Source organism: Astyanax mexicanus, chromosome 22 (assembly GCF_023375975.1).
Source record: "Astyanax mexicanus isolate ESR-SI-001 chromosome 22, AstMex3_surface, whole genome shotgun sequence".
NCBI lineage: Eukaryota > Metazoa > Chordata > Actinopteri > Characiformes > Acestrorhamphidae > Astyanax > Astyanax mexicanus.
In genome coordinates, this window is record NC_064429.1 from 14,332,909 (window position 1) to 14,349,974 (window position 17,066).

At 35.8% G+C, this 17,066-nt stretch overlaps 1 protein-coding gene across 5 annotated transcripts; it reads right to left on the reverse strand.

Moving 5' to 3' along the window:
- Window positions 1–4,825: 4,825 nt before the first annotated feature.
- pias2 (protein inhibitor of activated STAT, 2) lies at window positions 4,826–15,189 on the reverse strand. Of its 5 annotated transcripts, none has more exons than XM_049470544.1 (15): window positions 14,789–15,152; window positions 13,905–13,991; window positions 13,013–13,469; window positions 12,251–12,338; window positions 12,066–12,116; window positions 11,875–11,965; window positions 11,642–11,776; window positions 11,448–11,553; window positions 11,161–11,234; window positions 10,890–11,050; window positions 9,889–10,022; window positions 7,783–7,960; window positions 7,077–7,216; window positions 6,928–6,965; window positions 4,826–5,980 (listed from the first exon to the last, which is right to left on the reverse strand). In XM_049470544.1, the coding sequence occupies exons 3-15, from the start codon at window positions 13,464–13,466 to the stop codon at window positions 5,792–5,794; spliced, it is 1,839 nt and encodes a 612-aa protein (XP_049326501.1). In that variant the 5' UTR covers window positions 13,467–13,469; window positions 13,905–13,991; window positions 14,789–15,152; the 3' UTR covers window positions 4,826–5,791. The 5 variants fall into 5 exon arrangements, with proteins under 5 accessions (XP_049326501.1, XP_049326502.1, XP_049326500.1 ...); XM_049470545.1 differs by having other exon boundaries at window positions 15,041–15,132; XM_049470543.1 differs by lacking the exon at window positions 13,905–13,991 and having other exon boundaries at window positions 4,826–5,977; window positions 15,041–15,189.
- Between the last annotated feature and the right edge of the window lie 1,877 nt (window positions 15,190–17,066).

Below are 17,066 nucleotides of genomic sequence, written 5' to 3' on the forward strand. Positions count from 1 at the left end.
CTGAGGCTGAATTCTTCATCATTCTGCAACTGTCTGCTAGAAACAAGTAGTAATACATTGCCCACGATAACAATATCAATATCTGTGATGCTTGATATATCACAAGGCAATTATTTATGATACAATACGGTATCTGTGTTACTGAAGAGGATAAATAAACTCCTAAATGAGCAAATATCAGGAATTTATACAAGGAATTGTGGATTTATTGGTGTCAGTTTCACAGAATTAATGACAACCAATATTCTTCACTGCAGGTTTACTCTTTTTTTTTGGCAACACCACGTGGAGTAATAAAGCAGTAACTTTAGTAAGTTAAACTGGGTGGGCGACTCTTGGGGAGTTTAAAACGGCATGCATATAATGTATTCCAAACAAAAACATTGCGATATATTAGGCCCTATCCAGACGGGATTAGTTTCTCAGGGGGTCCTGGGGTAATTTTCTTTTTTATGGGGGTCCTCTGTGATTTTATTCCTGTCCACAACGACCATGTACGTGTTTTTCACAGACGTCCTTTGAGAAAATTACAGGCTGAAATATCTACTGTTTTTCACTGAACTCCGTGGTCCTCCAGTAATTTTAGTCCTGTCCGGATGCAAATCTCTGAGTTTCATTACCTCATGTTTAATAAAACAGCTATTTGTCCACTGCCACAGTTTCCACAGAGATCCACATGAACACAACAGCGAGTGGAAATGACTGACGGAGGGACACACGCACTTCCATATGGACTCCCACACTTTGTGGTTGTGAACTGTACTCTCATATTTTTGCTGAAATTTGGCTTTACCCCAAATCGAAATAAGAGCTGCTACAAAGCGCTTTAACGCCGCCATCATGCTCCGTGTGCAAAACCTGACATCACGTGACAACGTGTGACAAAGCCAAAAAAAATCACTGGTCCTCCTGTTTTTTAATTGCAGTCCAGATGCAAGAGTTTTATCACTGAGTAGAAGTGTGAAATATTGTTCACAGACGTCCCTTTGACAAACTAATCCTGTTCAGATAGGGCTTTAGGATATCAATATTTCCCAAAAATTTACAATTTACAGCCTGTGTTCTTAATTAATAATCAAACAGTTTGACATGTTTTTTGTTGGAAGGTCTGAATTAATACACAGTAAAAAAAAACATTTAGGTCTGTCACAATTTTAAAGGTTTTTGGATAGTATTGTCCCAAAAGAACAATATTAGTCACCATTTCATTCCACTGATGTAATGATAAAACAAAAAACTAATAATGTAATTACAACTTTCTAAAGAGCAGTGATTGTTTGATTAAGAATATTTAAACATAGAATTTAAATATAAGAAAATATTGAATATCCAAAATTATTAAAATCCAACTAAAGTTGACATTCTACCTCAATTACATTATTAGTTTCTTCATGCTAAGTAATACTGACATCAGCATAAATGATGTTTATATATTGTTTGTATAATAAGTCTGTAAAGTAACTATTGGGAAAGACCAAAATCCATTACATAATATTATGAGTAAACAATTGGCTTTTTCCCCACTCATAGTCAGATCTAACCCAGCAAACCTCCTTTTATGTCACTTTATCTTTGAAATCAACAAAAAATACAAAACACATTACCTTAAATTCAAATAGAACATAAAAACCTGTACTTAAGAATAAATTGTAATACTTAAAGCTCTGTATGGCTGCAGACTTTGGTAAAAGGAAAGTATTTTTATGGTGTTGCACATATTGAAAAATTAATTAAATGGTCCAGTAAGTCAATTAATTACTTATTACTTAAAATTAATATGACTAAAAGACTTAGTAATTAAAATTACTCAATCTAATGAAAAATGCTTTGTTACAAGTAAATGCAGTATGTTTAACAAGTCACTGTATTTCAACATTAACTTTAGCACCATTTCAGTAAGACTCATGATCATAGTCTTAAACTTTGTTCAGACTGTTCAGAATCAAACTGGTCTCTCAGATCAGATCTGTTATTTGCAAATGATCAGATCAGATTTGTGTGTCCAAATATCACAATTGGATCTGCATGTGTGTTACAAGGACAGCATCTGAGTTCTTCTCAAACCCCACAGTTCTGTCACTCTGGATTTAATGATTAGACTGAAACACATCTGTACAAATCTGATTGTTACCTTGTTTCAAACCATCAAATCAGACTCTTCTGGCTGTCCAGGCTATCAAAAATTAATCTGAAGATCATCTAGATCTGCTAAAAATCAGATTTGGGCAGGCAGTCTGAACATAGCCTTAGGACTTCTACTTAAAAACAGTAAATGCGGGTCTCAAGGTCTAATATTTTGAGGCAGGAGCATTGAAAACCACTATGTTTAAAAATGTGCCAACAGCTGAAACTTGAGCTTGAAAACTGGTTGATCTTGTATAGTAGGAGGGCTGGTGTGGCTGCAGGTTTTCAATCTAATACTGCAGAAACACATTTCATTCTGCTTGTTTAATCAACTAGTCTCATTAACACAGGGGGTACCTCAATACCAAGAACACTACAGGCCCTATCTTACACCCTGAGAAAGGTGTGTTGTGATGCTCTTTGCTATCTTATACTCTGCCAACCATTTTCACACACATTTTACATCATTTAAATAGATCAACAATTATAAATATATCTACCACAGACAGACTAACTGGTTTCACATTATACCCAAAGTACACTCTTGATTAATTAAGAGAATGCCTTTTGTGTGTAGCAAGCTGCACAAGGCACACCTTTCCCATCATTACTATAGTAAAGACACACTGACAGATCACCTATAAATCACTAAAATAGGGCCCAAAAAAGGTGTTACCTTGCAAGAATGAACATACAGTGATGTGAAAAAGTGTTTACCCTCTTCATGATTTCTTATTTTTTCCACTCTTAAATGTTCCAGATCACCAAATAAATTAAAAGACAATACAAGTAAACACACAAAATGCAGTTTTTAGGGAGAAAATAAATCTAAACATACCTGGCGTGAAAAAGTGATTGCCCCCTAAATCTAATAACTGGTTGGGCCACCTTTAGCAGCAACTACTATCAAGCGTTTGCTTCTACTTGCAAGTCTTTCACAGCAATGTGGAGGAATTTTGGTCCACTCTTCGCAGAATTGTTGTAATTCTGCCACATTGTACATGGTCATGTCGCAGCATCTCATTCAGATTCAGGACTTTGACTGGGCCGCTCCAAAGTCTTCACTTTGTTTTTCTTCAGCCATTCAGAGGTGGACTTGCTGGTGTGTTTTAGATCATTGTCCTGCTGCAGAACCCAAGTTGGGTTTAGATTAAGGTCATGAACAGATGGCCACACATTCTTCTTTGGGATTTTTTTGGTAGACTTTTGGTGAAATTCACGGTTCCATTTATCACAACAAGTGTTCCAGTTCCACCACTGTATTTTACTGTAATGTATGATGTTCTTTTTCTGAAATGTGGTGTAACTTTTTTGCCAGATGTAAAGGGACACACACCTTCCAAAAAGTTCAACTTTTCTCAAAAATCTTGGGGATCATCAAACGTTTTGTTTGCTCAACATTGATTTTTATTTTAGCACTCTAACATGCCGGTCATTTTTGCCCAGCTCTTTCTTATGGTGAACGCTGATCTTAACTGAAGCAAATGAGGCCTGCAGTTTTTTGAATGTTGTGGGGTCTTTTGTGACCTCTTAGATGAGTTGTCACTGCGCTTTTGGAGCAATTTTGGTTAGCCGGCCACTGTTAATCACTGTTCCAAGACTGATAGATCTCAATTATTTACTTTCTCGTTTGTTCCTGAATTTTTTTGGATATTGGAATGTCTAGTTTTTGAGTCTACTTTGGTCTACTTCATTTTGCCAGACAGGTTCTATTTAAGTGATTTTTTTGATTGAGAACTGGTGTGGCAGGCCAGGGCGTGGCTAGAGAAATTGAAATCAGGTGTGATAAACCAGAGTTATGTTTTAACACGTTTTCACAAGGCCATGTAGGTTTGTATTGTTTAATAAAAACCTTTTACTGTTTAATTGTGATAATACAGATACTGTGTACTTGCTATTTAACTACATTAAATGATAAAACTCTAGACTATAACAAAAACAGCTTAGCTAGACTACCACAAGAGAGTATAGGAGTCTCATGACAGAATAAACTATTACTGTTTGTATCACCTTTACTATCCATTTCTGGCCTCATTTTTTAAAACCAGAACTAGAAGCACTGCGTGAGAAACATTCTGAAAACCGGCCAGGGTGTGCTTCTGCCTGTTTGGAATGAAAACCTGCAGCCACAGAGGCTCTTTACTGATACGACTGCTGAACCCTGACCTTGCAGCTTAGTGACATCACATTTGTACAGGTATAACAGCTATATATAATAATTTGCGATTAATCTACTTTTTTTGGCAAAAACAATTGACAGAAGAGCAGATTTGAGGTTTGAGGAAATACACGAGGTGTTTCCGATTTTCCACAAAGCATGTCAAATAATAATAAATCACCAATACCAAGAGGAAAAAATAATATATATATATATATATATATATATATATATATATATATATATATATATATATATATATATATATATATATATATATATATATATAATAAAAAAAAAGCCACACGACCATCTCTCTGCTGTAAAAAGCGTATAGTAAAGAGTTTCTCAAGCAGCCTGCTGACGGACACAAGCTGTAAATATTAAAACAGCGTGGTTATATATTACTGTTTGGGAGCAACAACATTAAACTTAAATTAAACTTCAATTACAAACTGCAAATTGAAGTTCAACAATTTGCAGGACAGCAGTTTCATTCTGGCAGAAACTGATCTGTTTACTAAAGATGGCAGAAGCGAAACATTATTGACAATCGTGTTTTTTTAATTATAAACATAATTTGAGTAAGAGTTTTTGAGGTGGATATTCAAAAGCACAGTTTAAATAGTAAAAAGAGGACAAAGTTCCCACATACAAATACAGTATAACGCAGGTCGACAAACAAAGATTGTTAATTAACAAAACAGAAGCTAATCATCTGAGGGGCCCTTAATAAAAAGCACACAGCCGAAAATCAAATTAAACTTAATGATACAAAAAAAAAACACACAAGTGGCAAAAAAATAACAAACAACATAACCTGCTGATGTAATCTGAACTTTTAGCAGAAAGAAACCAGATTACAGTCTATAAATTTACCATTTAACATATTGTGCAATTGAACACACATCAAGCTTGTTTTATTGCTTAACGCTAAATTAGGACCTTTGAGATGAAGGTAAATTGCACTGCATAAATTGGTTAGTACTACATTAAAATTCCGAGCTGCCCAGAGTAATTTCACAAGTTTCCAACAAAAAACACTGCTGCACCGTTTCCAACACAACATGACTCCGTGAACTCAACATGTGTCCAGTGTTCCCAGTCCAACCAGTCCAACATTTCATTGACTGATTTGCTTGTTCAGTCCGTTCAATCAAAAAGGCAATGGGTATGAGTCACTGTTACAACGTTAAAAAGTGTATAATAATAAAATAATAAAAAAAAAACTTCAGAAGGAGAAAGGACAGTAAGAGAGCACAAGTCAGGGCTGGATTTCTGGAATTCCCAAAACCATCTGGTGCTACCGACATCTATAAGCAACGCAAAACATGCCGCTTCCCATTGTTGCAGTAATCTACAGCAATACCTACCATTTATATACCATAATTGTAAGTATGATGCTTAACCATGATTAAAGTCTGGCATAAGTCTTTAAACCCGTGGCCCATGGCAGTTTGCTTGGTGATTGTGTCGTGCTGGCCTGCGTAGACCGAAACCGTGACTCCATCAGTCCAGAGAGATAATATCTGACAGACTGGAGGATCCTCCGGTAATGACTCCCGTTTCGTGACTGGAGCTCCCTCCATGTGCGGCTGTCTCGTACGGGACTGATGAGGACACAAGGCCAGCACTGGTAGTGGCACTCTGGAGGCTGCTGGGGAGGCTGTCCAGGAACACTGGGCTCCGGTAATGCTGCTGGAATACAGAATATGGTTACTAGATTTATAAAAGGCAGGCCTAAAACACAATGCCTCAATTTGTCTTGTGTGTGAACAAAAACTGACTAAACTTAATAAAGTGAGAAGGGTGCTGTAGTGCTGTTGAAAGAGTCAAACTCTACATTTCAAGAAGACACCAGGCAGGGCTGGGCCGTATGGTGAAAATATTATATTCCAATTTTTAAAAAAAATGTACACAATAAATATCAGCACAGGGCGTCTGTGAGCTGATGCATCAGAATCAAGTCGCTGCGCTTTTCTCAGAGAGCGCTGTGATGCTACTCGACAATGCTACATCAGCAGCAGTTAGAAAAGAGGCATGGCTGACTTCACATGTATCAGGAGAGGTATGTGCTAGTCTTCAGTCTCCTGGCGTTGGGGCATCACTAGTAATAGGGAGAGTCCTAAAAAGTGGGCCTTGTATATTGGACAGAAAATGTAATTTAAAAAAATAAATAATAATAAAATATATATTTATATTGCCCAAGGAAAATGTGCTAACTTGTGGTAAAGAGGTATACTGTAAGTCATAAACATTAAGCGTCTAAAGTAGGGGTGTCAACGTTAAAGCGTTAACGCACGCTGTTAACTTGGAATCAGTAACGCGTTACTATTTTTTTAATGCAAGTTAATTAAGGCACCAAGTTTGACTCCTACTTTCGCCGTAATCTGCCCCGCCCCCGACCAATGCATATTTTCTGGCTGAACGACGCGCTCATACGGTGTCCAGCAGTAACACTAGGGTTCAGACTTCCAGCTCAGACCCGGTTAGAGTTATAATATATACTATAATAATTTAGGCTGAGTAAAAACAAAATGTGATTAATCGCAGTTAATCACAATTTTATTGTGATTAATTGGATTAAATTTTTTAATCGATTGACACCACTAGTCTAAAGGCATATAGAGATTTTAAACACATACCTGGGGGTCTGCTTGAAGTAAAGAAAATAAATCAAGACCTGAACAGAAGGACACGGAGAGAAAAAAATAAAAACACAATGAGAAATTCTAAATCACGCATTTCACCTGTATGAAACTTTATCTAATAAATCAATGAGATTATAGCATACTTTGCATATCGGTGGGAATAGTTGACAATGTTGAATGGTGGAATGGAACTGCATAGTCTGCTATGGAGGATGTTAGGTATGATGTGTCCAGTGCCTGGACATTTGGCACCCGAACTGTTGATGGCTGATAGGTCAAAACCCTGAGGTAAGACAAAATCCAGGAAATTCAGGGTTAGTCTTTAATGAATCACACAATGCAGCAAAACCCTTAATATTTACAGGTGCATCTAAAAAAAAAAATCGGAATATCTTTGAACTTTATTTCAGTAATTCAGCCCAAATTGTGAAAATCATACATGTATTACACACAGTGATCTAATTTATGCGTTTATTTCTTTTATTATTGATGATTATGGATAACAGCCAATAAAAACCCAAAAATCTGTGTCTCAGAATATTCTAATGTTATAGAAGATCAATTGGTACTTTTGGCAGTGTGGGCAGCGTGCCAAGTCCTGCTGGAAAATGAAATCTGCATCACCATAAAAGTTGTCAGCAGAGGCAAGCATGAAGTGCTGTAAGATTTTCCGGAAAAAAAAAACTGCACTGCATGATGGTTTGAAGAGTCATGTCATCTGCTGGTGTTGGTCCACTGTGTTTTATCAAGTACAAAGTCAGTTCAGTGTTTTCCCAGAAAATCTTACAGCACTTCATGCTTCCCTCTGTTGACTATAATATTCTGAGTATGATGACAGCTACCGCTCACCCTTTGCTATGGATTTCCTCTTGTTTGGACATATAGAGACATCGCTTTTTCAAGGGAGGGTCTGGTTCTGAATCATCATCTGAAGAGCTTTCGAGGGTCAGATCAATCACGTCAGCCTTCTTTGTGCTGCTGGGTTCTGAATAGGGAACCACTGCACTCTGCCGGACAGGGGCAGCACCTGAAAGATCAAAGGAAAGAGATATTGTAGCGGTCAAAACAAAAGTCTTGATTACTCTGTTCTTCAGCAAATAACCCTGAAAAAATATTTTGGGTAAGACATACTTATGAATGACATGAGAACACGGCTGTAGCTGATGTTAGGCTCAGCACAACATTAACTACTATTGCTGATAAATAAACAATTTAAATATATTTCTGAGAACTAAAGGAAATGAAAATGTAAAAATGAAACATTTGGCTGAAGGTTGAGCACCAGACACATTTTGCAGGTTTTATTATATTTTTTTACACTACCTTTTTTTTTTTCACTGGTTAGTAGTAGTGTTAGCTCATTAGCTACCTTACACAGATAACCTTTGTTACCCATGTGACAAAAAATACAATTTTAATAATTTATTTAATGTAATTATGAAATACAGATTTTTCACATTTAAATGTTTTGAACCGCACTACATCAACTGGTCAATCTGTGCTCTCTTTCTGTGTTCAAATCAGACTTATCCTAAACACAATACAGTACCCAATTAATACTGGACATGTGAAACTGCTCCTATTCTACAAACTGTAAACACACATTAAAATACAACATTTTCATTTGTGCTAATTTAAATGCTTATTTTTCAAACATTTGCAAGTCCACATGGACCAATAATTTCAGACAATTGCTCAAATATCTTGGATTTTTACAATCTTACTTTATTACTTATTTGTATCATAAATAATCAAATAATTTTTCTATTATTATAATATAATTATGCATATAGTATAAATACCTAATGTGCAACTAACAAATATTGTCAGAGAAAGTTCAACAAGAGCTTGCATCACTCCAAATCAGTCAATCTGGTCAAAGGAGCATTTTTTAATATAGTTAAAGGGCTGCCACAAATAAAACATTTCCATTTTTTTTCTCAAAACGTAGGTGATCTTTTCTAGGCATATACACTGGTTAGTTTCAGAAATCCACATACAGAAAGGAATTTTTATTAAGTTTTCAGGTATGAGCAGCATAACCTTTAGTTGCTATAAAAAGGATTTCAGTGACCCTTGTAGCACAACTATTTTTAAAGTCAGAGTTACCCAAATTACCCAAAAGGCAAACTTATAGATCTATTGGAAAAGAGATACCAAGAATCTCAGCCAGAAGCCATGTATTTAGGCCATGACCATGTAAAAAGATTTCATCAATAACACTTCATCTATAACAAATGGGGGAACATTTGAATTAAATATTATGCAGCTTAGCTGGAGTACAATAAAGTTAGTGTACGAAATTAAATTAAAATCAATCAATATATTGAGCTAATGGTAGAAATGACCACATCTCTACAAAGATCTCCCCACATATGTGGATCTATAGACAACCCCAGTTCTTTTTCCCCCCATTTGATTTTAGATCTATCTGGATTGTGTATTGACTTATTAGACAATAGTAATTCATATACATTTAAAATAGCTTTACTTAATGGTTCATATAAATGACATATGGATTCCAAGGCTGACATGTTTGGTAAGATGCCGCTAAGAAAGACCCTCAGTTGTAAATAACAAGAGAAAACTTTATTATTCATCCCAAATTCTTGTTTAAACCAAACAGACCTTTTTAACGATGTTTCAAACAAATAATTCCTTTGTCAAACCAATCTTTAGCAAGTTTATTTTGTAAGTATACTGGCACAAGGCTATTTCCCCGCAAAAGGAGTTTTTGGGGAAAGGAAACCCCTGTCTTCAAGACAATCTTGTATCTTCTCTCAAGAATACAGTGAATAAATATTTAGAGGATTTTCTGTTTCTAATTTAACTGATCTAAAATTCTATTTTTAAATACATAAATTACATATTTAAAATACAAACTCTTGCTGTAAATCAGAACTGACATGGCAACCATTCCATTCCAGTGATAATCTATTTTCAATAAATACTTACACTCAATTTTGGGTATAATTGGAGATGAAACTTTTAGCGCCTCCTTCTTTGGTCTCATTGGACACCAGGTCCCGTCTTCCTGGAACTTGATTTCGTCCACATCTGTGCAGTCGTTCAATATTTCCATGAAGAGCCTGAGAACACCCAATCAATCAAGCTTTATTTTAACTCGAAAGTACATTGAGGGCAACCCTCATTTTCCATGTAGCCGAGCATTTACAAATACACTAATTGACATGACAAATAAAATAATAACTACATTTTATCTTTTTAAAATAACAGTAAATAAAAAAATTAAAAAATAGATAAAGTAAAAATAACATGAGTAAAATAACAATAGTAACAATAATAAAACTTGGAATTATTAAGAAATTAATAGATCAAAGATGATAAGATTAATAAAAAAAACTAACTTTTACATAGTACAATAAAAATACAAACACATCAACTAACAATATATATATATAATTTATATAATATAAATATACTAATAAAATAGCAATAATAATACAATAAACTAATTAAAACCAGTTAAAAGGCAATAATATAGTTTTATTTAAAAAAATAAAATAATGAAGAAATAAACAGAAAATAAAGAACTATGAGAAGAACTAAAGCAAGAAATAAAGGTTAGGAATAAATAAGATTAAGTAAAACAGGTACAGGCTCTCTGAAGGTAAATTAGATATTAAAAGTTTAAAATGACTGAGTGACACCAGTAAGCTGAGTTTAAAAGTTTTCTGAAGTGAATTTCAGCTTGTTGGAACCTGACAGCTGATCCAATCACTAGAGCGAGTCTGATAATTACTGCTGTTTACATTCATCAATGAAGTGATGTATTCTGGCAAATGACCGGAGAGTGTCTTATAAATAAAAATCAACCAATGTGTTTCCCTGTGTACCGTTAATGACGGCCAACCAATTTTGGAATTAACCGTGGTAAGTTGCAAATTTCATTATCCAAACCATGCCTGCAAACAACCAAGACATACAGTACTTACCCATCAATGATCAGACTCTCATATGTGGCTTTCTTGTCACACACAGGGCAGATCCAGGTGGGTTTCTTTTCATTCATCTGCAGGTACAGAGCTGCATCGAAACACTGAAGGTGAGAGCAGGTAACCGCTCGACAGGGAACTGTGAGGCGCATCTTTCCGAGCTGTGAAAGAACATTTTTTAATTAGTAATACAAACGCAATTCAAAAAGGCATGTTAAAATATGAAAAAATATTTTGCAAAGATAAAATATATAAAACCTTCAGAACTTACTGGGCACATGAGGGACACTCGCAAACTGGTTGTAGCTATTTCACTGTCTGGGTCTGCTGTGAGCTTTTCTTTTACTAAAAACATGACAGAAAGTGAGTATTTTTAATTACATTAATGATTCTGAGAAATAATCCCCCAACAACAAGTGACAAAGCACTATGAATAAAAAGCACAGAAAACATCCCAAAATAAATCAACAGGACAGAATTTAAAATATTTCCTGTACAGGAAATGCTGTTATTCTTCTTTTAAATACTAAACAATCTTTGTATATTAAGAATTCTTACTTAGTGCTCTTGAGTGGTCAGGGTTTCTGATCCCTTTCATTCGTAATCTTTGCAGTAGCAACGGTGACGTCAGCTGCCGTACCAAGTAAACGGACATGGAATATGTCTGGGGGAAAAAATAAAAAAATTAGGTACAACTATCAAACATTTAAACTTAAATCAAAACATTGTTTTTTATTTATTAATCTGCCTACCTTTCCTATTTCAGGTGCCCACGTGACTGATATCTGATTGGGTACTGCAGAGGACAATCTGACGAGAGACGTGATGTTCAAAGGCCTTCCAGGCCTCTTTTGTTCAACACCGTTCTTAGGAGGTGGTGCATAGCCCTAGCACAAACGCAGAAAAAAGAAACATCAAATCTGCTCATTTTCACATCCACATTACATCCTAATTGATGAAGTATGAGAGACATCTAATTACTCACTGGTAAAGGAAAGAGCTTCCCATTGACTTTGATGCAAAGACTGTTGGGATAGTTGTCCTCTTGAGGGCAACTGGTCTCTGAAAGGCAGAACCTGTAAACAAACAAACCAAAAAAAAGAAGTAGTAGTAAGCTCGAGGACCAATATCACAGCTTCATAAACTACACAACATTAAATTGAGAGTCATCCTTACCGTAACTGTATTTGAACCATATAGTCTCTTCTCCCACCAGGAAGGAAATCCCTTTTAACAAACAATCAAATTTAAATACATGGATAAGAGACATCATCAACAGCAGCAAGCCAAATCAGCCACAAAAGAAATAAACCAAGAAAAAAAATTAAAGAGACAAGAATTAAGTCATTCTTAATTCTTACCGTGAAATACAAACTTCTCTCACTTGCTGTGGAGTCAAGGCAAAGATGAAGTACTTTTCCTGATGAAACCTCTGAACAGTACTGGGTCCTGTGGGGAAAGAAGTACAAGAATATAATTTAGATACTAAGTTTAATTACGCTGCTGTCAGACAAAACCTTGCATCTCCCATTTTTTTCCGTTTTGGTATGATTCATATATTTTTTTATACTGCGGGGTACTTCAAACACAGGGATTAAGCCTAGTTTTGGACAACACAGCATTTTGTGTGTGTGTGTGTATAAAATACTCTGTAGTCCAAGACTATTATATAAAATCAATAATTTTAAAGAAAGCCCCCACACAGTATCATGTATTTAAATATATATATATATTATTTTAATTAATTTTATTTTAATAATATATTATTTAATTTTGACATACAATATGTCAATACCGTAATTATCGTAATTGGCCTGCACTGAATAAGAATGTGATAAATGAAATATACTTTTAAACTTTTTTTATACCTTTAAAATTGCCATTTTTGAGGTACAAGGATTTTTCACTACAGTGATAAAAATAAAGTACAAGCCAACATTCTTGATGCATTTTTAATGAAAATATAATGTATTTAAAATAGTTAAATATTTTAACAATGCCACATTTCGTATTATAGTATTAAAAAATAAAATTATATACTTTATATAAAAAAAATACTTTTAAAATCATTGTTTGGCATATTTGACATTGTAGGAGCCCATAAAAATCCCCACCAAAATTACCTAAACTCGATGGCTTGATCAATACATCCAACACATCATAAAATGGGAGGGACTTCATCTGGACGTCCGGGTGGACAGGGGGCATAAGTGGGTTTGGCTGCTGCATGTTCATCCTGGGCTTTGAGTCCTGAAATGCTGGTGATTTGCGGGTGGCCAACTGCTGATGCACCACGTCTGAGTGACTAGCACCAAGAGAAAGTTCCGGACTTACAACCGTTGATCTGTCCCCTGTCTGAAAGTAGGCCTTAATGTTTGATAACTCCGAAAGACTGTCAAATGTTCGAGGATATCTCCGGCGATACAGTTCCTTGATTTTAATTTGCACAGCAGGATTACTGTCACTCTTTATCAAATGCAAAGCCCTCAGCAGAAGTTCATGCTTGCGACCACTCTTGTTCCTTCCAGCAAAACCTAGCAGTACCTGCAGCTCTGAGACACGGAAACTTGATACCATATTCTGCAAAACAAATACAAAGAACCATAAAGGCAAACAACTGAAAAAGGTGACAGGGACAAGTTCAAAGTCTGGTTAGGTAAATTTGCATTTATAGCAGGTGATAAAAAGAAGTGATTCTATGACACATTTAGGCTGTTTCAATGTCTAATAAAATATAACAAAAAAGGCATGACAGTAAACAAGAGGAATGCTTAAAATAAGAGGTATCATACCCAATAAAGAAGTCTGATTTGAAATCAATATGTATATATAATTATGATGTTTTTGTATACACATTTGACTAAATCAAGGTCTATACATTTACAAATATAAATTATATAAAAAGATATACGTCTACCCCAGTGTAACATTATGCATTGTTCAAAAGACATCCCACACAAACATTTCCCTGCCAGAACCCCCACTCCCCAAAAGAGTAAGAAAATCTCAACTGACCCTTCAACATACGGTCCATGCTTGATCGTTCTTACTTGTTAATCCTTTTTTCTTTAAAAATCCTTTACAAATGTGCGCGAATTGCATCTAAAATGTTGAGAATAAGTCCAAAACTCATTAGATAAACATTGTAAACAAGACACAGAACAGGCTTAACTTGGCATTTGAGTTAATATGAAACTTCACAGTCAGATTTGGTGTGTATAATACATTTTTTCCACAGTTAGATAATCTTTATGGCATGTTTACTGAGGATATTAGATTATAATTAAGAATGAGAGTCCTGTAACATCAAGGACAAAGAAAGAAGAGTCTAGGGGAGGTTAAAGTCACAAGCAAAAATACAGACTTAGTGTGCAGTTTCTCACTGTGTGCGTTTTAAATAACTACTCATGTATAATTAAGTAATTTAAAGCAACATAAAGAGGAAAACTAACTAACTACAACACTGAGACCAGAAATCAACACTAATACACTACTAGCTTAGCTAAAATAGCTAAACACACCCTAGCTAACTTAACCTACAGCTGTCAGTCACCAACTATGGCTTTACCAAAACCATTAGCTACCAATTTGAAAGAATTAACTCAGATTTAGGAGGTTAAATCCCCGAAAACTTGAGTTGTATGTTAGTAAGGTAACTTAGCTTTAAGCTAACGGTTAGGTTTGCAAATGTTTGTAGCAGTGCTGTTAGCTTAGCTTTGCTAACCCGCTAACAGGCTAACAGACAACAACAAAAGAGCCCCGAGCGAAGAGACACTCTACAGCATTTAACTACAGAATTATCAAACACTTTACTGTGAAAACTGAACACATAAACCAAAAGCATTTAGATAATATTAATAATATTAAAATTAATAATAATATAACCGAAGCCAATGCACCTTGATATGCTAACGCAGCAGCAGCAGCAGCAGCAGCTCGCTCGCTCTCTCTCTCTCTCTCTCTCTCTCTCTCTCTCTCTAGCGGGACTCTAGCAGCAGCTCTCGGGCCTACAGCTCTGAGCCACCCCGCCGCTCTCTGACTCCCACCCGCAGGCCGAGCCGTGGCCCGCAGAGCACTGCGGGCAGAGCGAGCTTCCCCTGAGCTCAGAGAAGCACACAGCCACTGTCAGCTATCACAACACTGTAGCCTACCCGTAACTCCTCAATATCCGCCATGTTCTGGCTCGGTTCATCCTGACGATTGACCGGTCAGGGTTGAACTCAGCTTCGCAGCGACAGCCGATAAACCACCGCTACAGTGATTCACCCCGCTGAACCGACTCCTTCCACAATGAACCGAACCTCTGATTCATCACATTCCTACCAACAAGCTGCTTCAGTCCCAATCCCATTTAACCCTTGGCCCTACCACTTTACCCCTTCCCCTTGTTTTCGAGTGTAACCCTTCCCCTTTAACTTTAGGGCAAATAAAGTATTATTCAAACAGTGCTTTTAATATTTACTCAGATTATTTTTATCTGATATTAAAGTTTGATTGATAAATAAATATGTAATGGGGCAAATACTTGGATGTGGATGCGCAGAATGAGACAAGCGCAATAATTTAAAAAAGTGCATAATTAAATAAAAGTAATCCAATATATAAACAACAAAATGGATCTTTTTGAATCACTGGAACTAACTGCTATAAGTTATAGTTTTTTATTCTTGAGAAATCAGTTTTAAACAAGTTCCTGTTTATAAAAACATCACACTAAGCTTTTTTACCTTTATGACGAACGAAAACACCACAGCGAAGAGCTAATTAAAAAAATACGCAGTTCCTCCATAATATAGTGCAGCAGCTCTATTTATGCTATTATAATAATAATAATAATAATAATAATAATAATAATAATAATAATAATTATTATTATTATTATTATTATTATTATTATTATTATTATTATTATTATTATTAGGGCTTAAATCTGGCGTATTTACTGTATTTGCTTCGTATATGATTCCTCTCAATGAACTGAATCGATTCTCCGTTTAACTAAAAAGAATCGGTTCAAAAGAATGATTCATTCACGAGTCACCAGCTACACTGAGGTCTGGCAAACAAATTGTGCACACGGAGAACCCGGACAGGTTTAACTGCATACAGAGGATTTTACAAACAGCAGAGTCTACAGACTCTTAATAAAGATGCAGTGAAGAAAATAGTGATAGTGTGTGATTCTGATGCTTTAGAGACACGTGTGAGACACGTGTTGGTCTTCAGGTGGCTGTATGCTATGTATAGGAGAAAAGTGTAAACCCACATTACAGTGGTGAACAGATGGAAAGTTTTGGATTACTGTAAGTAACCAGATAAGCAGACTCTCTTGACCTACTTTCATACAGATTGAATTACACATACTCAGATGTTTGCTAATTAAATCACTGTTGGAAAAAGCCTAGTTTTGCCTACCCACCTATAGCTTCCTAGAATCTTCATTGTCATTTCCATAGCAAAAAAGTGCTGTTGCATAAAATATGACGTATTATGTGGACCACTATTAATATAACGTGTATTTTCTGTCCGTGTCAGGGCCAGGCAGGGATGAGATCAACACAATAATATAATAAAAGTATTATTAAAATAAAAGGTAATCCAAAATCGTAGTCAGAAACAAGCAAGGTAAAAAACAGAAAACAAACACAAAGGGCAGAGAGCATACCATAAACATTGAGTCAAGCATGGTAAAATCGTAGTTGAAATGCAAATATAGGTCAAATACAGAATAAACAATACATGGGTTGGTTCGAATCCTGTTCATGTAGCTTGCTATTAGCTGCTGGAGCCCTGAGAGAGCACAACTGGCCTTGCTCTCTTTGAGTGGGTAGATGGCGGTCTCTCACCCCACATTACTCCAAAGGCTGAAGTTGATCAGCACAAGGCTTCTGAGAGCTGATGTATCAGAACCGAGTCGCTGCGCTTTCCTCCGAGCGTGCAGTTTGAAAAGAGGCAAGAGCTGAATTCACATTTATTGGAGGAGGCATGTGCTAGTCTTCACCCTCCTGATGTTGACGCTTCACTAGTGATAGGGGAGTCCAAATGATTGGTTTGGGTAATTGGCAGAGGAATATATAGTGAGTTTATTACAGCATATTTTTTTCATATTTCTTTTGTTCTTCTGGATCCGTTGTTATGTCTCCTTCTGCTGGCCTCAGTGGGGAATGCACCAGCCAT

Excerpts from the sequence above, each read along its gene's own strand:
- pias2 (XM_049470542.1), bottom strand. The coding sequence starts at position 15,064 with ATGGCGGATATTGAGGAGTTACGG. Across the intron at positions 11,554-11,641 it reads GGGCACCTGAAATAGGAAAG|ACATATTCCATGTCCGTTTA; the intron begins GTAGGCAGATTA and ends TTTTTCCCCCAG. Across the intron at positions 7,217-7,782 it reads GAGGAAATCCATAGCAAAGG|GGTTTTGACCTATCAGCCAT; the intron begins GTGAGCGGTAGC and ends GTCTTACCTCAG.